The sequence below is a fragment of the Trachinotus anak genome, unplaced genomic scaffold (genome assembly GCF_046630095.1).
Source record: "Trachinotus anak isolate AG129_WGS33_773 ecotype Australia unplaced genomic scaffold, CSIRO_AGI_Tana_v1 ptg000002l, whole genome shotgun sequence".
Taxonomy (NCBI): domain Eukaryota; kingdom Metazoa; phylum Chordata; class Actinopteri; order Carangiformes; family Carangidae; genus Trachinotus; species Trachinotus anak.
The window spans coordinates 28,342,013-28,362,222 of NW_027273853.1; the positions used below are offsets into that span (position 1 = coordinate 28,342,013).

General features: G+C 42.5%; 1 protein-coding gene across 1 annotated transcript; it reads left to right on the plus strand.

The window, feature by feature from the left end:
• Nucleotides 1-1,328: 1,328 nt before the first annotated feature.
• Nucleotides 1,329-20,210, plus strand: LOC139607561 (nuclear factor of activated T-cells, cytoplasmic 3-like). The gene is made up of 10 exons (XM_071460535.1): nucleotides 1,329-1,726; nucleotides 7,062-7,773; nucleotides 8,318-8,716; nucleotides 9,231-9,393; nucleotides 10,887-11,086; nucleotides 12,549-12,721; nucleotides 13,090-13,230; nucleotides 13,348-13,403; nucleotides 15,717-16,491; nucleotides 19,417-20,210. The coding sequence occupies exons 1-10, from the start codon at nucleotides 1,654-1,656 to the stop codon at nucleotides 19,551-19,553; spliced, it is 2,829 nt and encodes a 942-aa protein (XP_071316636.1). The 5' UTR covers nucleotides 1,329-1,653; the 3' UTR covers nucleotides 19,554-20,210.

A 20,210-nucleotide genomic window follows, 5' to 3' on the forward strand; every position in this document is an offset into this window, starting at 1 on the left:
AGTCATAGTCTAAACTATTAAAAACACATGGAGCAGCCGTATGTTGCGTTCAGGTGACACATTCCTTCATTGTGAGGAACACTTCCAGTGTAGATGCTGATGAATGGATGAATAATCACCAACAGGCTTGTCCCTAGTTTCAGGTTTAATAAGTCTTTAAGTCCTGAACTGAACCAGAGATGGAGACACCCGCTGCTGACGTCAGCACCAGGCTGGCTAATGCTGCCTTCATGGGCAGTGGGAAAGACAGCCTTCATGATACAGTTGCATGCACAGAGAGGAGCCAACAAAGTTGTACCGCACTACTGTGTGAGACCATATGTTACATGCAATTCTTGAAATCTCAAAAATAAATTTAAATGTTCTTGCACCTTGCTGAGTGTTTGAAAAGTACAAACAAGTCTCAGTGGAAACCAAACAAACCAAAGCAATGAACATCTGTCGACCAACAAAATATCAGATAAACTTGCAGGAAAGTAAATCATGACCACAGCAAAAGACAGTACACAAACAGATACAAATAAATAACTTACTGAAATCAGAATACTACATTATGAGCATCTATTAGAAATGTGTGGAGTTTTGAATGTGCCAGCAGAATAATCATTAACTTTTTAAAAGACATTGAAAAAAACAATAATCCTCTTTATTCTGTCCTAAATGGTGAATTAAAATTTGCTGTAACATTTAAAGATGAGCCTTGAGTCCTTGACAAAAACAAGACATCTGAAGACGTTACCTTGAGCATTTGTACCAGCCACAACAGCGTGTGTGGTATGTTTTCACCTTGTGTTTCCTGCTGTATCAGGAACTACCAGGAACTACTTTAGGACTTTGGCAGGTGTCTGTGTGTCTGTCTGTCGACACCATGATAGCATCACAACCTGGAAGACAGAGTCTCCACACTGTACAGGTGTACGGTTCATAATGACGTCAGAATGAAGGCCGCGTTCAAAGATGGGCGTGGTCTGACTCAGGAGTACTCACGACCAAGTGCTCATGTAATAATGTTAATGATCAGTTTATTGCTCTTGTATAAATACATCGTACTTACATATTATCTAGGATAATGCAAAGTAAAAACACATAACTGCAAATAAAAAAAAAACACATATAAAAAAAAAAACCAAAAAAAAAACAACCCACCGCTTATATAATTTAGAAAATATTTTCTGTAAACTGTCATATAAATGTAGTGGAGTAAAAACTACAATATTTCCATCTTAAGTTAAGTGCAGTCAGAGTATAAGTAGCGTAAAATGTTTAAAATTATGTTTCAGGGTCGTTTTTAAAAATTTCCTTACATCGCTTTAATGCGTGGCTGGAGTGTACGAGGGAGCCTGAACGCAGCATGAGGATCAACCTGGCGAAGAGTCGAACTCGGAGCCGCCGAACAGAAACCGCGAACTGCGAGTTTCCTCCAACATGGGCCCCGGTGTTTCCGCGCCGCGGCCCCGAGCAGCGTTTCATGGCCGTGTACGTGTCGGTTATGAACTTTTTTCAGTCTGAGATTAGACGACGTGTTGTCGACGCTTCGGGAGAAACAGAGTTCTGCTTTCAGTCGGATGGAAGCGAGTGAGACAGGTCGGGTTTAGAGACAGACAGGTCGTGTAACGGCTCCCTCCGAGGACGTGCGCGGCGTCTTCCGGCCCAATGTCCGCAGCAAACTGCGCCGAGGAGCTGGACTTCGGGCTGATGTTCGGGGAGGACGGCGGCCAGGCGGCAGGTACGTGTCGTTTTAGCGACGGTAGTTAGCGATTTGTGAACCACGTCAAGCTGGCGACCATTAGCGAGAGTTACACCGGAAGTTAAGCCCTGCAGCTTTCAAAGTAAAACCGGAGCGGAAAACCTTATCCTACGGTTGAGTGCAAGAGTTTGACCGAATCACATGTCTTGTTTTAAGGAAACACAAACAAACATGTCTGCAGCAAACAGACACGTTAAAAGTTGAAATTATCTTTTTAATTTTGTAAATTGGTTCATTTGTTGTAATAACTCATCTACAAATCTAATTTCATTTACTTTTGAATTTGTTTTTACAAATGTTTTGAATTTGTTTTTCTCTCCACGAACTCGGGTACAGTGGTTGGAGAAAGTCAGTGAACCTCTGCATTATCTGGTCATAAAAAGGGATCTGGACTTTGTCTAAGCCCCAGGGACTGAAAAACACAATGTGCTTAAGTTGATGGGTGTGTCTGTGTCGAACACGGCCATTAAACATTCACAGTGCTGGTGAAAAAGGAAGTGAACCCTCAGACTTAATTAACAGCTCAACCCAGTTGCACAATGTTCAGGAGGAATGTTGGACCATCCTTCCTGGTAGAGCTGCTGCAGCTCAGGCAGATTCTCAGGATGTCTGATGTGAGCAGCATCTCCTCTGGATCAGGGTCTGGGCTCTGACCCCTCCAGAAGGTGCATTTTCTTTCTGTAGTAGATTTACTTTGATGTTTAGATCCATTGTCCTGCTGCATCAGCTCGAGGAGGTAGACAGACACCCTGACATGATCCTGGAAGAGATTAGTGAATTCAAACTTGTGAATTCATTTCCTCTCGATGATGTGGAGCTGTCCAGGCCCAGAGGTGATGCTCCCTCCACCCTGCTCCGCCTCTGGGACGATGTTTTCATGCTAGATGGAGATGATGAGATGACTCTGTGACCCTTTCAGCTTTATGCAAATCATCAATTCTTGATCCTCAGTCTTTTGAGATCTGTTTTTTAGCGAGGCCTGGTTCACATCAGCAGGTGTTTCGTGTGAGCAGGTGTGGTTGACACAAACCTCCAGTCTGGCTTCACTGGCTCGACTCCAGATCTGATAACTCCACTTGGCTTTTGTTGATGCCATTAGTCGAGGGCTTCTCGTCTCTCTCCAACCTGCACTGTGAACGTTTCAGTGATGTTTTCAGTGTGGACGAGCACAACACAATGATTTGAATGTTGTTAATTAGAATATTATATAATATTTAAATAATATTCATATTTCATATATCATTTTGGTTCATTATTGTAACTTAGATGAAGATCTGATCATGTTTAAGGACACTGCACCTTTTGTGTTGTAGTGTTAATCCTGGCTGGACATCTGTGAACGTCCATGACCATTATTTGGCTGAGTGTTGGACTTCTCCTATTGGCTGTAGCTCTTTCAAATTTTTTTGGCGTGAACAGTTTCTGTCATGTCACCAGGGGCGTTTACACTGGATTCACAACAGTTTACAACTGTGTTTCCTCAAATAGTGACTGAGGCCTTTATTGATCTCAACTGCTAAAGGTAACAAGCCTTGATTTGTAAATGAGAAAAAATTAGAGCAAAATATCTCAAATTAATACAGAGCAGATACTTGATGTTGATATTTCTCACCTACTTTAAAGTTAAATATGACAAATGGTTTTAACATTGAAATAAATGGCATCAAACTGAGGCAGCTTCTATGAACCATGATTATTTTCTTTATCGGCTATATTTATGTCTGTATCAGTGTGTCTAATAATAACTAACTCTTGCGTGACTATTGATTATTTTCATATCTACTTTACATGCAGTTGGTCTGAAAGTGATTTTATTTTCTCACGAGTTAATGTTCAGACCATAAAATCTTAAAAAAGAATCAAGAATCAAATGAAGACGACAGAAAACGGCAAAAATTCACATTGAGAAGCTGGAACCAGGAAGTTTCTTTGTCATTTTTACTTAAAATATACTTGAATAATTCATCAGAAATTAAAATTTTTACTCTTTGATTTAATAACTTCAAGTCTACAAAACATAATTTCCCGTGTGAATACATAAGTTCTATGATAGTGCATTTGTCACCCTTGCATAACACAGGATTTTACTTTGAAAATTCCAACCGGAAGTCAAGTTGTCTTATTTTGGTGGATGTGACACATCCAGCTGTCTGCTGTTGAATTCAGGAGAATTTCAAACTGTGGATCATGAGGTGAAGAGGTGACGAAATGATCCTCCAGTAGAACCACTGACAGAGGTGATCAGCTGATCAAACTTATTGATCAGGAGGCTGCTCATCTAATGTTGGTCATGTTGGTTTTATGCTGAACTCACAGAGCAGTGAACAGATATGGGACAGAACTCACCTAAACCTACTCCACCAGCTTAATGTTGACTGAAACCTCATGATATATATTGAAAATTAAAATCCTCGCAGGAATATTATGGTAATACAACAATATGAAGTATCACATATTAATCAATTGATTTGTTTGTTATATAAAAAGTCAGAAACTAAAGAAAAATTCCCATCACGTTTTCTCCATGTTGCTTGTTTTGTCTGACTGAGAGTCTAAAAACCAAAGATATTTAATTTATTAGCAAATAAACCATCAAATACTCACATTTGAGAAGCTGGAACTGGAGTTAAATCGATAAGTCGATTAATCAAGTGGTCGGTTGACTGAAAATTAAGGAACTATTTTGATAATCTGTTCTTTTAAGTGATTAACCAAGTAAAATGCTGCTTTACTTTGTGGAGCCTCACTGCAAACTGAAGATCTTTGAGGTTCGGACGACTCAAGACATTTGAAGATGTCGACTCAGCCTTTAGGAAACTGTGATTTATGACTGAGAAAATAACTGGCTAATTAATTGGTAATGAAAATAATTAGAGCTTTAGTGATTAGTTGATTAATCAATTGGTCCAGATCCAGAAACTTAAATTGCAACTTTTTTTTTAATCTGCTGATCATTTGATGGTTCCAGGTCCAAAATATAAGAATTTGCTGCTTTTCCTCGTCTTACATTAAATATTTTTGGCTTTTGAATTAATAATGTTCCATAGACCTGACTCCTGATCAAGACAATGGTCAGTTGATTCATTGATTATGAAAATAATCGTTAGTTCTGGTCATGGTTGGAACCAGGTTTTAGGATTTTCTGTTTAAAAAATGACCGACAACAGGATCAATGATCTGATGATATCACAGAGAACAGTTTACTGCACAATGAAATACTTTTACTGTGATACTGCAACTACAGGAAGTACTTTTACTGTGACACTGCAACCTCAGGACATCCTTTTACTGTAATACTTTGACTACAGGAAGTACTTTTACTGTGATACTTTTACTGCAGGAATTAATTTTACTGTGAAACTTGAACTACAGGAACTAATTTTATTGCTTTTACTTTAATAGGATTTTAAATGCAGGACTTTAACTTTCTTCCACCACTGCATCAACCAGAGAATGAAAAAGGTAACAATATTCAACAGCTTAGATAGATAGATAGATAGATAGATAGATAGATAGAGGGAGGGATGTGTGTTGGCTGGTTGTTTTACAGACTCACACTGTGCCGCCCAGCCCGTCTGCTGGCAGGTTTTACTTCCTGGTTTTCTAACTGCTCTGTGGCACCCAGCTGGCGCTGGGTATCACCACCTCTTTCCCCTCCTCCTCCTCCTCCTCCCCCTCTTTCTGGCCTTGGGGGCGGGGGGATGAGGGGTAGGGAGGTGTTGGCAGCTATTGCATCACATCTCCTTTGTGTCTATCCAGCACATGAGTGTTATTTGCAAAGAAACAGCGAGTGGAGCCGTTGAAGCAAATCGCAGCTGCTGCTTTGACGCCTTTTTTGCATGTAGTGTGCAAGGTGTGTGTGTGTGTGTGTGTGAGAGACAGAAGGAAGGATATTAATAGTAGGCCTGTGGCGAGGAGTGTGTGCAGCTGTGTGAATGAACTTACTGAACTGTTGTAGATAATCTGTCACCATGATTAGTCCGGTGCACGAACCATTACCTGCTGCTGCACCTCCTCTGCTGAACGTTCAACATCAACACTGTCGGTGCACAGAGCATCATAAACACATATTATTGTCGTTATAACAACATAAATAACAAACAGCAGGTAAAGAGCAGTGAGTGGTGTAGTGTGGAAAATCAGTCTGCAACTGATTTGATAATCAATTAATTATTTCAGTCAATTAATCGATACAGCAGCCCCATTGTGCCGATCGTGTGTGTGTGTGTGTGTGTGTGTGTGTGTGGTTGGGTGGGGGTGGGGGTGGGGGTGGGGGTGGGGGTGAGGTATCCTGATGAGCTGACGCACATCAACACACTGCTGCTGTGCAGCCTAACATAGAACAGAAAGGTTGATGGGTGCTTTGAAGAGCATCATTTGCTCTGTGTGTGTGTGTGTGTGTGTGTGTGTGTGTGTGTGTGTGTGTGTGTGTGTGTGTGTCGCCCTTTAGTGGGAAAGTTGTTCCCTCATTTCTCAGAGTTGAAGGGGATGTTTTCCAAATGCCTTGAATCTTCTGAGTCGGTGTTCAGGGGATGTAAATCAGAGAAATCCTCACTTTTGATAATAACCAGAGAATATTTGGCTTTTTCTTCCTTTGGTTTCTTGTTTTCACAGCAGAGAACAATTTTAATATAGTGCAGAGGGGTCACAACATTCACATTATTATAACAAATACACACACTGTACACTCATGTAGTATAGGGATAAATAATATAATGATAATAATATATGTTGATGTAAGATCAAAGCTCCATCCAGTCTAAAGGTAGATGTCTATGTGATTATAAAGTAGGTCTAGGTTCTATATTAATACTGTGAAAGTATCAAAGCCTCAGTCCACAGAGAAATGCACACAGCCTGTATTCAGAAACTGAGCCTTAAAACCAGCCGTCAGGACTTCTGGAACTTTGTGATGTCACAACTATACTTTATGTCCCAACCCACCATCCAGCCCTGCAGGATTTGGTTTCTTTGAGTGTTTACATGAAATCTGCTAAATCTTTACTGGATCACAGTCAGTGGCTTCTGATATATCTTGTTATGGATATCAACACTGTGTAAAATATGGGACCTTTAAATATATGACATTTACTATGTGAAATAGTGTTTCTGCACTAATGTTAATGTTTTATCATAAAGTTGCAACAGGTGTCAGAGGAGGTGGTTGTTGTGTGCTGGTTGTTTCCAGATGATAAATGATCATTACCTGTCAGGTGTGGCACTGCTCAGTGCTGCTACGCGCCAGTAAAACACAAGTGTGTTTGCAATGCAAATGATCCCACATCACTTATTTACATGCTGCTCCCTGTCGCAGGTCCAGATCTCAATGTGAGGACGCCTCCCTCCTCCACACAGGCTCTGGCCAGGCAGCCTGTCAGCCAGGAGCTGCAGAGTCAACCTCCATATTTCTCCACTGCAGACAACTACCAGTATGTTGGCTGCCATCCCCAGGGGCCCCAGTATGGGGCCCAAAGGAACCCAAGAGCCTTTGACTGCCCAAGTATCCAGATCACCTCCATAGCTCCTAACAGCCATGTGGAGCCCGGCACTGGCCAGGAATCTTTGGTGGTGGGCGGGGCAGAGGGGGGCTACCCTGAGGCATCCTGGTCCAGAGACCAGCTTTACCTGCCCCTGGACCCGTGTTACCGGGACCCGGTGCTGTGCCCGAGCCCCTGCAGCAGCATGTCGTCCAGGAGCTGGATGTCCGACCTCTCCTCTTGCGAGTCCTTCTCCCACGTTTACGACGACATGGAGGGGGAGCTGTCTGATGCTGCCCGCCTCGCCCTGGGGTCCCCCCTGGGGTCACCTCTGGGGTCCCCGGGCTGTGGGGGTGGGGCCTTTGGGGTGGAGTTATGGCAACAAAAATACCAACATCCTTTAGCCTTTAGCCCAGCGCTGTCGCCCTATCAGTCGCCCCGTCAGTCACCCCGTCAGTCGCCCCGTCAGTCGCCCCGTCAGTCGCCCTGCCACTCCCCTCGCACCAGTGTGACGGAGGAGAGCTGGCTGAACCGCCGGCCCACGTCCAGGTACGAATCTCAGGAACAAAATCAGTTACTGTGCTCTTGTGCTTCCACACTTTATATTTGTTTAAGGACGATTTAGAGACTTCTCATACTGACTGGTACTTTACACATGGACTTTATGATTATTTGACTATATATACATCACATCAAATATGCAGCTGTAGAACCATGTTTAAGTGTGTTTAATAATTAGTTCATATTTATAGTTTTCATCATTGCTGCCCCAGCAGACGTCCTGATTTCAATCAATCAATCAAACTTTATTTGGTTAGTGCAGTTTCAAAGTTCAAAGTTCACAGATGACTGATGAGGACAACTCGAGTAAGAAAGCTGAGAACGAGGTCCAATAAATAGATTTTAAAAGCTATAATGACATTAGCAAACAAAAACAAACATAAGAAAATAAGTGAATAATAAGTAAATAAGTGAATAAGATGAGGTGACTAATGACTAAAACCGTATTGAATTAAAAGCCAGGCCGAAGAGGTGGAGACTCTTACATAACAGCTGATTGTAAACTGAACTGAACTCCTGACTTTCCTCGCAGGCCATCATCCAGACCAACCTCCCCCTGCGGAAAGAGACGCCACTCCAGCGCTGACCCGCACGCGCGCTCGCCCTCCCCTCACCACTCCCCCAGCCCCACACCAAGCGCCTCCCCACGGGGCAGCGTGACAGATGACACCTGGGTAGGAAGCCCCGCCGCGGCCCTCGGGCCCCTCTTGATGTCCGGCTACCAGGAGCTGGATGTCCCCTCCAAGACCAGGAGGACATCGGGGACCCAGCTGGCCCTCCTTTCCGGTCAGGGAGACTCCGGGCTGGAACCCTTCCAGGATTCTCCCGTGGAAGAGGGGCGTGACCAGGACGGCCTGGCCGAGCTCTTCCTTCAGGTGCCCTCCCACTTCAGCTGGAACAAACCCAAACCTGGAAACGCTCCTCTGTTCAGGTTGGCTGTGCTTCAGTTCTTAAAGGAACAAAGTTAGACAAGAAGATTGATTCAAGTTTCTATAAACACTGAAAATGAGGAAACAACCAGCCTGGCTCTGCTCACACCTTTGAAGCTCACTGGTTAACATGTTGTATCTTATTTATTTAATCTGTACAAAAACTGAAGGAAAAATTACAATTAGCAGATTCACAGTTGTGTGTAAGACTATTTCCTGCCTGCGACCGGTAACTTTCTGGAGTCTCTGCTGGTCTCGTGCCTCAAGCAGGAAGTAGTCACACATTAAGCAGTGATGAAAACACCCTCTGACTGTGACTTCATATTTACTGAATGACTGGTGTCAATCGTCTCATCTGACTCGTCACCAGAAAGCAAATTTCCCAAAATGTATAATTTTCTATCCTCTAACTGGAAACATTTTTTCCTTGAACTCCTTTCAGCAGTCCACCACTTAAAGGAAGAGTTGAAGTGATTGGTGTCATACAGTACCTGATCATTATGTATCTGCCTCCAGGGCCTCGTCCCCCCCTCCCCTGGACTGGCCCCTGCCCAGCCAGTACAACCAGTGTGAGCTGAAGCTGGAGGTCCAGCCGAAGTCCTACCACCGGGCTCATTATGAGACGGAGGGCAGCAGAGGGTCCATTAAAGCAGTGACTGGAGGACACCCTGTTGTAAAGGTAAATCCCTGCTTCTAACACTCAGTTTGATCTCACCCTGACCTCACCGTGACCTCAGGTGAACTGTGTAAAAGATTTACGTTTTATATACACATTTATAACTTTAGTCTGAACTCTGTGGTCACGTCTCTGAGGAAGATGCTTTTCATTTAATATTCTGGGAAAAATGGGAAACAAATGATTTGTGAGGTAAACACAAACATCAAACATGAATTCCCTGTGGAATCATGTTCCTGAGATGTCGACTATTTACACAGAATATGAGTAACTCTTTACCTGAGCCTTAAAATGTTTGTGTTGTGTCTCCTGTCACAGGCGGGTCAAACTCTAACTGAACCCATCTGACACTGTCAGATAGTGCTGAAATCATTTGTTGATTATTTGAGAGGATTAACTAGAAATGAATCAGTACCATCTTTTTTATAAGTAATGAAATGGATTGTATCATATCATTCTCATGAGCTGCTTTGTTGTGGTAATTTATCAAGCTTCTTCTGTGTGTGTCAATAAATTTGTATTGGCCATAACTGTAATATTTGAAAAATGAAATATTGATAACCTGTTAAAAATACATTAATAATACATATATATAATAATATGGTGATGGCAGATGTGTGTCTCCTGTTTATCAGTTCATCTTGTTGCCGTTTCACTCTCATTCATTGTGTAATTGTGCTTTTTGTACTGTTAGAGTTACAGACTCTCCGCCTCCCTACACTGTTTGAGTCTAATTCTAAAATTACTAAAAAAAGAGACAAAACGCAGATAAAGATAAAGATGAATAAAAGTTTAACTTCGTAATGTTCATCAAATGCACGGCGGTAAAATGAGTGGGTGGGGACTGAGGTTGTGAGTTGTGTTTTGCTGCTGCTGAGGGTGAACAGTCCTCATGGATCCTCTGGATCAGACAACAGAGGCGGCCTGAGACAAGTAAAGCTCCATCAAGGCCTTGTATGTAACAGACACCAGCAGGGCTATTCTGGGTGTCACATTTTCACGCAGCTGCTGAAGCCAGATGAGCTTCTTTCTGCAAGATGTGTGAAAACCAACAGTGTCAAGACGAGGACAAGTGAGAGCTGCTGGGTTACACAGGAACTGAAAATCTTACTGACGGCACCTCCCCAGTGGATCAAACCAGACTTTACCTTTTATTTCAGATGAAAACAAAATCCTGCTATAGGAATCAATTCATTTTACATATAGATGTATTTATTGTGTCCTTTAATATTAGTTAATGAATTTATATTTGATGATATTTATGGATATTATAAAGCCAGTAACTCCCCCCAACACTGCAAATCCTTATTTTCACACTTCACAGTTTGTGGATGTTTAAACAACCTGGATTGTTTTACATTTACATTACACTGTTTACATTGTTTTACACATGGGGACAGTGTGAAGAAGCATAAGAGACATAACAGTTGAGATGTTTGGCAGAATGAGCAGCTGTTCATGCGTTCAGATGCTTATCTCTGAACTTCTGTCTGCAGTTGAATGGATACAGCGAGCAGCCGGTCAGCCTGCTGTTGTTCATCGGCACCGCAGACGACCGGTACCTTCGCCCTCATTCCTTCTACCAGGTCCACCGGGTGACGGGGAAGACGGTTACCACCACCTGCCAGGAGAAAATGATGGGTTACACCAAAGTCCTGGAGATTCCTCTGCTTCCAGAAAACAATATGTCTGCAAGGTAACAGAGGCAACACTTCCAGACCTGGATCTGGTGTCACGGTTGACTTTTAAAGGGGCTATACGTAAGTTTTTGATATTGCTACATAGCCAATGTTAGCATTAACAGCTGTTTACTAGAAGAAACGTTATGTGTTCAGCATCAGCTTTGATTCCTTTCCTCAACAAGAGCTGTGTCCAGTAGGAGAAGAACTGCTAATGTTAACTTTGTTTTGCTTCTATTTCCATCGCCTCTGTTCTTCCACTGAAGTTAGCATGCTAACCAGCTAGCCCCAACCTAATTGGACCATCTTGTTGCTTTCTGATACCAAGTCACTGTAGTGTCCAGTCTTCCCAGAAGAAGAAGCTGCTCAGAGGACGAATTATAACCTGTTGTAAAAACAACAAAGACCTAACCTAACCCTTATCGCCACCTGCTGCTGACAAGAAACCACGTTCCTCGGCAGAGAAAACTTATATAGATACAGACCCTTTTAAGGATATAAAATCAGGGTTTACCTGATATCTGTACTAAAATTATTCTCCTCAGCAGCAGAAGTAATAAACAACAATGACCTAAGCTGCTATAAGCTTGTTTCTAAATTGTCCATTTCTATTTCTAGACTATTTTCTAATTTCTAAACCCCTTGAAAAGTTACAGGTGATCGAACAACATTTCTAGTTCGAAAAGTTCAGCAAAACTATTTCTTTAAAATGCCGTTTTTTGCTAGTGTTTCTTGACTTGATCAATACCTTCAACATCAGGGAACATGCATTAACATGCCTGATAAAGATACTGTGATAGTGGGCAAACCATAATGTTAAGTTGTGGAGTAAGTTTGTGGTTGTGGTTTAAGTTTTCATTCTAAATGCTACCACTGAGTCATGATATCTTATTTCACTTCTATGCTGATGACACGCTGCTATATTTATAATTAAATGCCAAAGATATTTCTATGCTGATCATTATGCTAAAATCATTTAGGAGCAGAAGTAGGATCAGTTGTAGTAGTAGTATCATAAGTTAAAACAGCTGTAGAGACAGTGGTAGTAGTATTAGTGGTAGTAGTAGTAGTATTAGTGGTAGTAGTAGTAGTAATGGTGGAACCAGTAGTAGGAGCTGTAAGCTAGTAGCAGCACTGACCGTATCTGTGGAGGTGTCAGTCAAAGTTGTATTTTTAGTGGCTGTAGTTGTATGTTTAGCGCCTGTGGACTGTAGAAATCTGTGCGGTGGCTAATTTAATCGACCATCACACTGAGTGATTTAATCTGCAGCAGGACGAGAAACTAATGAGATATTTACAACCAGCTGACATAGTTGTTTTGTGCATGTTTCATTTTTTCGTCTTCCTTTTCCCTGTGTTTTGTAGCTAACCTGCAGTGTGGATTTATATTACCTTCTCACTGGACAGGAAAACCTTAAAGTAGTAGATAATGCATTGTGATGAGCAGTGCTCTACATCTGTTGGTTTTCTGTTCCATAGCATCGACTGCGCCGGCATCCTGAAGCTGCGTAACGCCGACATCGAGCTGAAGAAAGGGGAGACGGATATCGGGCGGAAGAACACAAGGGTGCGTGTTGTGTTCAGGGTTGCCATCCCTCAGCCGGACGGCCGGATGCTGTGGCTACAGACAACATCTGTTCCTGTGGAGTGCTGTAAGTCACCCTTAATGTTAATACATCACTTGAACATGATGATTTTGTTAACCAGCGAGGTCAGCGGTATGTTACATGCAACACAGAGCAAGTGAGAGAAGAGGGTGAAGGTTTTTCTTTATAATGAAACCAGATCATAAGACAACGAGCAGAGGAGGAAACTCAGGGGAAGTGAGATATTAGTTCGAGCTCGTGCAAAAAGTTGATAAACACAGATCATAATCAGTGAGGTTTTATTTTATTTCTTCCTGCTTAATGAATACATCCTCTTCCTATAAGTGAATGTGCCGCTGCTGTAATCTGCGTCGTAACCCAAGAACCCAACATACATTATATATATATATATATAAAATCATGTTGTGTTCCAGCCCAGCGCTCCGGTCAGGAGCTTCCACAGGTGGACAGCTTCAGTCCAGCCAGCTGCTCAGTGGAAGGAGGGGAGGAGCTGCTCATCAACGGATCCAACATCTCCACACAGTCCAGGGTTGTTTTCATGGAGAAAGGCCCCGGTAAGATCAGCTGACATTCAGTTACTTTATATTTAGTTAGTTAAAATCTGATTTTGTTCATGTTCAATGTCATTTCGAACATGAACGACAAGTTTTAACCATGTTTTTATCCCTCAGATGGAAGATCAATGTGGGAAATGGATGCCAGAGTTCTGCCAGAAAAAAGCAGCGGAGTAAGTGGAAACATTATTTTATAAAAAACACACACATATATAAATATATTTTGCATTAAAAAAAATCCCTGTTTACAGATAAAATTAACAAGATAAAAGCAGATTTTCCCGGGTTCCCTGTGACTAACTGGGGATGTGGGAGCAGGAATATCATGCTAGATTTCACACACCACAGTGGTTCCAGCTGACGGGAGCACTTGCTGGTGACGTGTGACTGAACAATATCGTTTTACAAAAAAAAGGATAAACAATAATTATAGAACTTTATAGACTATTTTTCAGTAATTATCTTGAATGAATCTTGAAGAGAGACTCCATGACTCCAGTGGTGGAAAGTAGCTCAATAAAGGTACTTAAGTACTGTAGTAGAGAACAGTTTTTAAGTAATTGTACTTTTATATTCGTAGAAATATTGTACCTTTTAGATTTGAAATAAAAATGCTTTATTTTACTTTTATTTACTAGAAATTTACTTAGCAGTTAAAGGCACTGGTTTGTAAAGCGCTGTGGAGTGGACACTTAAATGCCTCCACGCCGGCGGCAGCTGTGGCTGCAGGCGTTATGTTGTCGGGTTCTCATGAATGTGTTTTCCCAGTAACACCTTGAGTTTGTTCAGATTTAAATTTTACTTTTGATGCTTAAAGTACATTTTTGCTGATTATGCTTCTGCATTTTAACTGACGCAGGAGTTTTAATGGAGGACGTCTATTAATGGAACAACAGACTTTTCAGTAAAGGATCTGAATACGTCTTCACTGCTGACAGGATGATGATGTTGCTGCGTCTGCAGGATGTGTAGATAAGCAGCTGTTTGAGAACATGTTAACCCTCACAATACAGTACAACAGTATCAGGTTGAATCCGCCTGTTGTGGAGGTTTTTTTTCACTTGTGCTTCAGTTGATGTTCTGATGCAGAACGAGCAAAATGAAAGGTCACAATGCGTTCATCATCAGAGCTCCCCTTTGAGCTTTCCCTCCCACCTCAAAGCGCCAGTCTCATAGAAATCCACTTTAGTTTTTGAGCTTCTTTTAAGATGGCGATGAGGATTCCCTCAAGAGGAAGCGCAAAGAGGAAACTCGAGAGAGCTTGTTGAAACCACAGAGTCTCAGACTGAGTGTGAGCACGTCTGATGGAGGAGAGGGAGACGTCATCACTGAAAAACGACAGTTTCTAACCTGAATGTGACTCTTTGATTTATGATCCAAATCAATGAAAAATGTTTCTTTTGCATGTTGTTGAATGTGTTGCTCCTCTTTTGTCATTTGTCTTCTTGTTATGTGTGAAAAACATGATGCAGACACTCAGGGCACTCACTGCGGCTCCATGCAGCTGTTGTTCTGGTTAAACCTTAATTATCTGCAAGTGTTTACAAACTCAGTAAAATATCCTGTTGGATTTAACCATGAGAAAGACACGTTTTACATGATCTGTTGTTTCAGTGCACACAGCAGATTAAAGTACATGATAGATTCACTATAGTCGAATCCTTCTGAATCCTTCTCATCTCATTTATATGAAGCTAAAGGCTAAAAATAGCTTCAACTCAAAGATGTTTCATCATCAGCTGAGAAGAAGAGGCTCTGTAGTTTGATTGTCTCCGACACATTCACTGAACAGCTGTAGCCTCAGTCAAGTGGTACTGACTGACGAGAAGTGATCAGCTGATCATTTCTCTGCTGAACTACAAACAAACTCACCAACAAACACCAGCTGCTCGTTGAAACAAGTGAACGCCACGCTGCCAGTACGTTCTCTTGGCTGATTAAAACAATGTGGAGAGACAGGTTTGATAAGAGACGTGTTAGTGTCAGATCTTAATGAATCCAGGCACTTTCACAGCCAGGAACCAAATCCAAAATGAAACTGGATCCATTAGAAGCCTTTAGTGGAATAATCCCACCTGGCTGCAGGTTTTCTTTGTTTCACCTGTAAATCACTAAATCACTGTGTTTATGTATTTAGAAACATGCAGCATGTGAGCACAACAAAAACTAAAATAACATAGAAGTCGTACTTATTTAATGAAAAAGTCGTATGCATTGAACAATAGCATTTCCCCAAAGTCCTGTACTGCGTCTGTGCCGTGGTGTTTGAGACCAGGTATGAATTTTAAATATCGTAACAGCTGATTGAACCTGTTCCCTCCCCAGGTTAGATTCTGCCAAAAGATCAGTGGATGTGAAACACACAGAAGAAATTCCTCCATGTTTTGATACAGATGTCTGGAGCATGAGGGGTCAGGTGACACAGACTGACCTGACATCTGAAATCTCACAGCTGCATCCTCCATGTCTCTGTTTCTGTCTTCCAGTCCAGCATCGTGGTGGAGGTCCCTGCTTACAACAAGAAGACAACGGGTCCGGTCCAAGTCCAGTTCTACGTCTCAAACGGGAAGAGAAGACGGAGCCTAACGCAGAACTTCACCTACCTGCCCGGAGTCAGACGCCACCTCCCTGCTGCTGCTGCCAGATCGCAGCTGGTCAAACAGGAGCGCTGGGAGCTGGACCACATCTCCCACAATCCACCTGGATTCAGCCCAGATTTGTCTTTTTATGATTCCTGTGACCTCCCAGTGCATTGTGGCCCTCCCTCCCAGAACGCACCTTGTCTTCATCATCCTCCTCCTCCGTCCTCTGTCCTTCGTCAAACCCCCCTGATGATTCCTCACACCTCCTCCATCCCACGTCACACCTCCTCCTCCATGGCTTCTCAGATCTCCTCGGTCCTCCATCAGACCTTGATTCCTCTCCAGACCTCCATCATGCCTCCTCACACCTTCACCATCCCCTCTCAGACCTCCTCGATCCCCCCACAAGTCTCCACGATGCCTCCTCAGGCCTCTTCTGTCCCCCCTCCGACCTTAACCACCCCCCTGAAGACCTCGCTGCCTCTCCAGGCCGCTCCTGTCATACCTCAGAGGGAACAATCTGCATCTCTGAGTTCTGGTAGAGCCTTCGCGACCCCTGCTGACCCCCAGAAAGACTCTCTGCTCTCCGGCCCTGGAGAAGTACTCAGCATCAAGCAGGAGCCTGAAGAGCAGCCAAATCCGGGATCCTTGGGCTTCCAGGAGATCACACTGGATGATGGTAGGAAGCTGGGTGTTTTCATTCATTAACAATCCCCCTGTGGGCTTGAACAGGGGCTCTCAAAAGTTTGTAGCTTACTGCTCATGGAGGACAGCAGCTGTAATCAGACTCATAACAGGGACCAGTAGATGAGAGATGAAACAATATAAAAATTTAACATCACCATTGTAGTGACCAAAATGATCAGGGTTATTGATGAAATGTGTTGACAGTGTTCAAAAAGTAATAACACATAACCTGAACTCATTTCACCAACTGAATGTTTGCATTTAAACATTAAAATGATAACATGTCCAACACATCTATGTCACAGATCAGGACCAGGACCAGTAGCAGAGCTGGGTTTGTCTGCTGCATGTCCACAGGGACCCACAGACACTGTCGCCTGCTGTTAAAGCAGAATCACAGCAGCTACACTGAGCTGCAGCTCTGACATAAGTTTAAAAAACACACTGATCACAGCGTCTCACACAGGCTCAGCAGCTACAGCTCACTCTTCCTTTCCTGGTCTGTGTGTGTGCTCTGTGTGCACGGGATGACATCGCTCCTAACAGAACCTAACATGAGTTAACCAGTAAACTGCAGCAAAAAAAAAAAAAAAATCTTAAACCCGTCTGACTGCCTCAACCTCCCTACAAAGAGGCTTTGTGTGTCTGTCAGGAGATCAGTACAAGACTTTTCCCAACGATGTGATTTTTTTGTGATGAAGAAAAAACAATCATGTCTAAAATCTTTGGCTCAGACTTGGGATCTGGTTCTGAGGTTCAGATCTGGATTCACAAACGTCTAATGAGTGCTCACTGGTTCTCTGTGTTAATGCTGGTCTGTGTGTGTGTCTGTTTACACTCTGTTGCTCTGTGATGCTGGTTATTTATATGTCGGGGGCCTGTGTGTGTGTGAATATTGTGTTTCTCTCTGATCTGGGTTATTAATAGCCGTGTTTGCTGGTCGCTGGTCTGAATGATGCAGGTGGGGGTTAAATTTGTTTCTGTGTCTCAGTTGGTGGGCAGCAGCTGTCGTCAGGCTTCTGAGCTCCCACCCCCACCCCCACCCCCACCCCCACCTTGACCCCACCTTTCAGCTTGACTTTGACCGTGAGCAGCTCAATCTGGTGCTGCTGGACAAATGTCAGCCTCAGCACACACTGAGGAGCAGTGAGGCGGCAGCAGCTTTGATCGATGTTACTACGACTGAAGATCCTTTACTAATGTGAAAGTGACAAAACCACATCTAACAATACTCTGTTACAGGTAAAAGTCATGCATTCAAAATTCTACTTTAGTACAGTATTACACAACCTGTGAATGTGCTGAAAGTTTCTACAGTCGCTCTGAGTAGCTGTACTGCAGGAGGAAACACCTGTATGTATGACTGCACGATATGCAAAAAAAATCATACTGTGATTATTTTGGCAGATATTGTGATTGTGATATGAGTCATGATTTCAGATGATGATCTTTTCATTTTCACTGGAAAAAATTTTAAAATGATGATGATGTGATTTTTGTTGGAGCTTGTGCCAAACAGACAACATTCCTTTACATCTGGACAACATGATCTGTAGGTCTCTGTAGCACCACAACACTAATGTGCTAACAATGCACAACAATGTTGTGACACTTTTTGCCAAAACTGCAGCTCCTTGATTTTGATATTGCACTTGACCAACTACGGTTTTGATTATATTGATAAATTGTGCAGCCCTACCTGTGTCGTCACATTTTATAAGCTGCTCGTGTGTTTTTTTATGTAAAGTCAAAGTGACTATAGCTGCTGGATAAACGTAGTGGAATAAAAAATATGTTTTCCTCTGAAACATTACAGAGATGTATGAAGAACAAAATGCTCGAGTACAAGGACCTAAAATTTGTTCTGAGTTACTTTCCACTACAGACTTTGACTCAAGGATGAACTGAGTAGATTTTGCTGGTTAAAGGTCAAAGGTCAAGGTCAGTGTGACCTCACATCTGTCCAGTTCTTGTGAAAGTGATGTATTAGGAACACCTGACGGAGATTTCATTCCATCTGGCTCATACTTTACTCTGGACACAGGGATGAAGTGTGTATTTTGTGCTGGTGTGTATCCAGATGCAGGTAGAGTTCGCTCAGCCCCCTGCTGGTGATGATGGGTGGTGTTGGTGTGTTGCTTTGCTTCCTGAGCCTCAGGTTTCACAGCACTGCTATGAATAGACTGAATGGAGCAGAGATGGAGCTGTGTGCTGCCCTGTAAATAGACCCAGACCAGGCAGAGAGCCGCTTCTACTACTGCTACCAACAATAATACACACAATCATCTGTGTGTCATCCAGCACCAGTTTATGATGAGGAGTCAGGTCGTTGTGATCAGTGGATCCGTTTGTGCAGAGCAAACTCAAAGCTATTACAGTAAAATATTTGGACATTCAAGATTCAAGATTTTCTATTTAAAGCTACAAGATGCAGTTTGTGCCCAGCTGCTCCTTCCTGTGGTCTGTCTGGGACCTGCAGCAGAGTCTAGTTGCCCCCTCCCCCCTGTATTTAAACATGGGACGTTTATTTAAGGCGTGAAGTCTGCCGTGTATTATTTCCTGTTGTGTTTTCAACACTGACAGCCCTGCAAACACCGCCATTTCAAATCATGTGATGCAGCTTAAATGTGAATTTCAGTTGTGGGTTTAAAACTTCTGATGAAAGATTAGTTTCCTTCTAATGTGCACATTCGAACAATAATTTACTTATAAAAGTCAAAAATGACATTTGCTCATTAACATCCATAAATTATTTGCAGGTGCTGGGCAACAATTACTTGCACTACAACATTAATAACAAGGTATCAGAGAAGTGAGCAAACAGAAAACCAACCGCTGTTATGATTTTTAAAATGTGTATTGTTAAATATAAATAAGAAAGAAATAATGATGTTTCCTGGTTGTGTTTGTGTTGCAGTGAATGAGATAATTGACAGAGACATCAGCAGTCTGAGCAGCGGTGCCCAGCCCGACCAGTTTGACCAGTACCACCAGTACGACTGGGAGCACAAGTCCTGCGACGCCGCCTTACCGTTCAGCGGGGGCCCTCAGTAGCTGCGCTGCTTCCTCAGGGGACGACTGCGGTGCTTCTTCTTCTACTGTTTGCTTTTTGGACAAAAATAAAGCGGAGGGTCGTGTTTGCACAAAGTGCACCGAACTGATCTCCAAGTGCCTGAAAACCAATCAGCAGCCTCGGCTCGTCTCATCAGGGTATCACGGCACACTGCTGTTTCCTCGTCTGTCTCAGGAATTTCAGAGCAAAGTCGACTCGTACCTCACTGACAAACCAAAGATCTTTTTAGATTTTCATGACGAATTGGAAGAAATGTAGAATAAAACAAAAGGGCTGTAAATCGACTAAGTGTCGTGCTTTAATGTGACTCGATCTGACAATCAGGAGTGTCATTACAGCAGGTGAAGTCGCACAAAAACTAAAAATAATTTTTATTATTTATTGGCCAGTTAATTAAGAAATCTATTTTTGATACTCTGGATCTAGTCCATTAAAAACTAAAGTCCTTCAGCTGATCATTTACATTTTTATAGCTTGGTTTTACTCTGTTTACATTTCCTTTGCTGAATTTCATTACTGCTGTTCAACCTGAACTGTTCTGGTGTGAAGCTTGAGACACTGAATCATAGATGTGTATCGCAAGGTTGAAGTAAAAAGAAAAGTCTGTTCTGTGTTTTGATAAATAATTTGATAAATGA

Coding starts and splice junctions, on each gene's coding strand:
- LOC139607561 (XM_071460535.1), top strand. CDS start 1,654: ATGTCCGCAGCAAACTGCGCCGAGGAGCTGGACTTCGGGCTGATGTTC. Junction 11,087..12,548: donor GAAAACAATATGTCTGCAAG/GTAACAGAGGCA, acceptor TCTGTTCCATAG/CATCGACTGCGCCGGCATCC. Junction 13,404..15,716: donor TGCCAGAAAAAAGCAGCGGA/GTAAGTGGAAAC, acceptor TCTGTCTTCCAG/TCCAGCATCGTGGTGGAGGT.